The sequence below is a fragment of the Arachis ipaensis genome, chromosome B8 (genome assembly GCF_059453495.1).
Source record: "Arachis ipaensis isolate K30076 ecotype BB chromosome B8, ASM5945349v1, whole genome shotgun sequence".
Lineage (NCBI taxonomy): Eukaryota > Viridiplantae > Streptophyta > Magnoliopsida > Fabales > Fabaceae > Arachis > Arachis ipaensis.
This window is the reverse complement of record NC_142443.1, coordinates 4,308,610-4,311,352: the sequence shown is the minus strand read 5'-3', so window position 1 is coordinate 4,311,352 and position 2,743 is coordinate 4,308,610. Positions and strand designations below refer to the sequence as shown.

General features: G+C 33.0%; 1 protein-coding gene across 1 annotated transcript; it reads right to left on the bottom strand.

Annotated features, from left to right (window-relative positions):
- Positions 1-873: 873 nt before the first annotated feature.
- LOC107614270 (protein S40-4) lies at positions 874-1,998 on the bottom strand. The gene has a single exon (XM_016316495.3). It carries the CDS (start codon positions 1,674-1,676, stop codon positions 1,188-1,190), a length of 489 nt encoding a protein of 162 aa, XP_016171981.1. The 5' UTR covers positions 1,677-1,998; the 3' UTR covers positions 874-1,187.
- Positions 1,999-2,743: the final 745 nt, after the last annotated feature.

Here is a 2,743-nt window from a genome sequence, read left to right as displayed (position 1 = left end):
CATCGAAATTGAACCCAAAGGACTTCTCGATAAAAAGACCAACTCACAATCTCTATCCTTTAATTTTTGCTTATACGTGCTTTATTCTTATTGCATTTTCCCAATACTAATACTACTTTTATCAAAGCCACTCTCTAGTCTCTAGTACAATTTCACATTTGAAAATTGAAATTAGCATTCATTGGTATTGTTGTCAAAGTTGATAAAATTGGAATAAACCATTAGAGTAATCACCACTCATTCATATATAAAAATAACATTAATCCTGATCAAAAGATGGATGATCTGTATTGCACTTGCATCTCAAATAACTAGTTTACTTTATAGCAGGTTGCATCTCACACAATCCTCGTTGTGAATATATGATATATTATAACTAATGTCCACTATTTAAACAAAAATAATAATTTGACAACTAATATGGGTACTTTTAAATTTTGATATATGTTTTTTTTTTTTCCGATATCCTCTTCGACCAAAATTAATCCGTCAGTCCCTAATCAAGGAGTTGCTATATACACAAAATTGAATTGGAACTTTAGACACTTATTTAAATGGAATAATGATCTGTCCGATAAACTAATCCAATTTAGTTTTGATATATGTTTTATATTCTATGAATTGTCGGACACAGGCTCATAGGCTTAGCTTTTTAGCCTCCAACGTCCAACCTAAACCCAACCACATTAGAACCCAAACCCCACCAATCATTGAACTACTGCTACTACCATGGCCCCACCATTTCCACCGTTTTAGATTTTGATTTTAGTACGAATGCGAAATGCTGAATCAAATGAAACTTAACCACATAAAATTGATTTGTAAAAAATAAAAAATAGAAATCTAGTAGTGCAGGAAAAAGAACCATAGAAATCAGAACAAAAGCTCCTAAAGCAAAATTAATTGAAAATTAAAATATCAGATATCCGTTTAACAAATTGAACCTCATTTCCATTTCCTCTCATACATGTAAACTCATCATCTAAAAACCAAAAAAAAAAAAAAAGTAAAAAATGGAAAAGCTAACAAACCTGCCAATTTGTAGAACTCTCTGTCAAAGAAAAATGAAACAAAAAATTTGAAAGAAGAAAAAAGGAAAAGAAAAGAAAATTTTCCGCGAGTGGTGGTTTACCGTTTACCAAATTATATGGTCCTGTTCTCGAAGTCAACTCGGGGCGTGATCGGGTTTAGTCCTCAAACCCGGTTTTGGCCCAAATTGCGTTTCGGACCCTACTGAGATCACGGCCTTTGAGAGTTCTACCGATTCCTTCGTGCACCGAAAACGAAGCCATCCTCGTCCTCGCCAGAAACTCATGCGGCGGAACCCTAGCTTCGCAACCGTCGTCGGTCTCAGCATCGTCGTCTTCCTCAACCTCCCTCCTCCGATTCTCCCTGTACTCTTGCCCAAGGATCTTCGACCAGTCCGGCACGTTCATCGGCACCGACGCCGGTCGACCACCGGAGTACGACGACGCAGACGATGACTTGCTCTTGCTGGACAGTCTGGATGATGCGCGAACGGTTTTGCGAAACTCGGGCGAGTTGGCTCGGGCCGAGTTACTGTAAAGGTCTGACTCGTCGAACTCGAAGGCGGAATCGGTGAAAGTGTCCCTGTCAATGGAAGAAGGGAGGAAGCGGTAGCTTGACCTAGCAATGTGGCCTTTACCTGTCGCCATGTCAAACCTTTTTTTTTTCCGATTCTGATCAAATTAAGAGGGTTTTATTTTGGCTGGGTTTTCAGTTTTCAGCGGTGAGAGCGAAGAGGTTCTTCTTCTTCTTTGATTTCTTCGGTGCGGGTCTTAACTCTGTTTCGGTTCCTTGGGAAGTGCTTTTATAAAGCTTCGTTTGCTTTTTTGGAAAAGAAAAAAAATGAAAAAGAAAAAAGAAAAAGAAAGTGATTAATGAATGGAGTTAAGAAAAGAAAGAGAGAGAGAGAAAGAGAAAGTTAGGTCGCATTTACATTAGCGTTGTGGATAAGGCATTCTTCTGAGTAGCTGAAGCTGTAACTAAGCTACTGGATTGGTGTGTGCTAAATTACCAACAGGCCCTCACATTTGGGGTAGTTTGTTTTCGGTAAGAGAATTTCCAGGTCAATGCAATTTACAATTTACTCGCTCATTCTTTTTTTTCTTTTTTCTTTCTAAAAATAAAAATCTTATGACCGTGTTTGTTTACAGAGAAGACAGATTATTGAGACAGACAAAGAAATATAAAATTATGTTTGATAGATAAAATATAAATAAAAATGATGTATTTATATTAAATTAGTATATTTTGTATCTATTTTAATAGAAAAAATAAAAAAATATTAACAAAAAATGTCATTTATTTTTTTATTATTTTTGTTTATTTTTTATTATTATATTTTTTGTTTCAAATTTTTTAATAAAAAAATAAAAATAAATTAAACTTTCATAATTTATTTTAATTTATTATTAAACAAAATATAAAAATATAAAATTTTGTGTTTTATTATTTATATCTTATTTTTAATGTCTTATTTTATACTATTTTCAAAAACAAATATAACCTAATTGACTCAATATTTTTTCTTTCACAATATTGATCTTTTACATAGTTTTATACAATTTTTCCTTGACTTATTATAAAATAAATAGAAGTGGTTACTTATAAAAATATTAGACAGCCAACTACTTTTTAATTAAATCCAATCAAATTATATATTTTCATATGCATTATGCACACTTTTTTTTCAATAAAAAATAACAAAAATTTATTGTTA

Bases quoted from the DNA above. Each gene is read 5' to 3' on its own strand.
- LOC107614270 (XM_016316495.3), bottom strand. From the start codon at position 1,676: ATGGCGACAGGTAAAGGCCACATTGCTAGGTCAAGCTACCGCTTCCTC.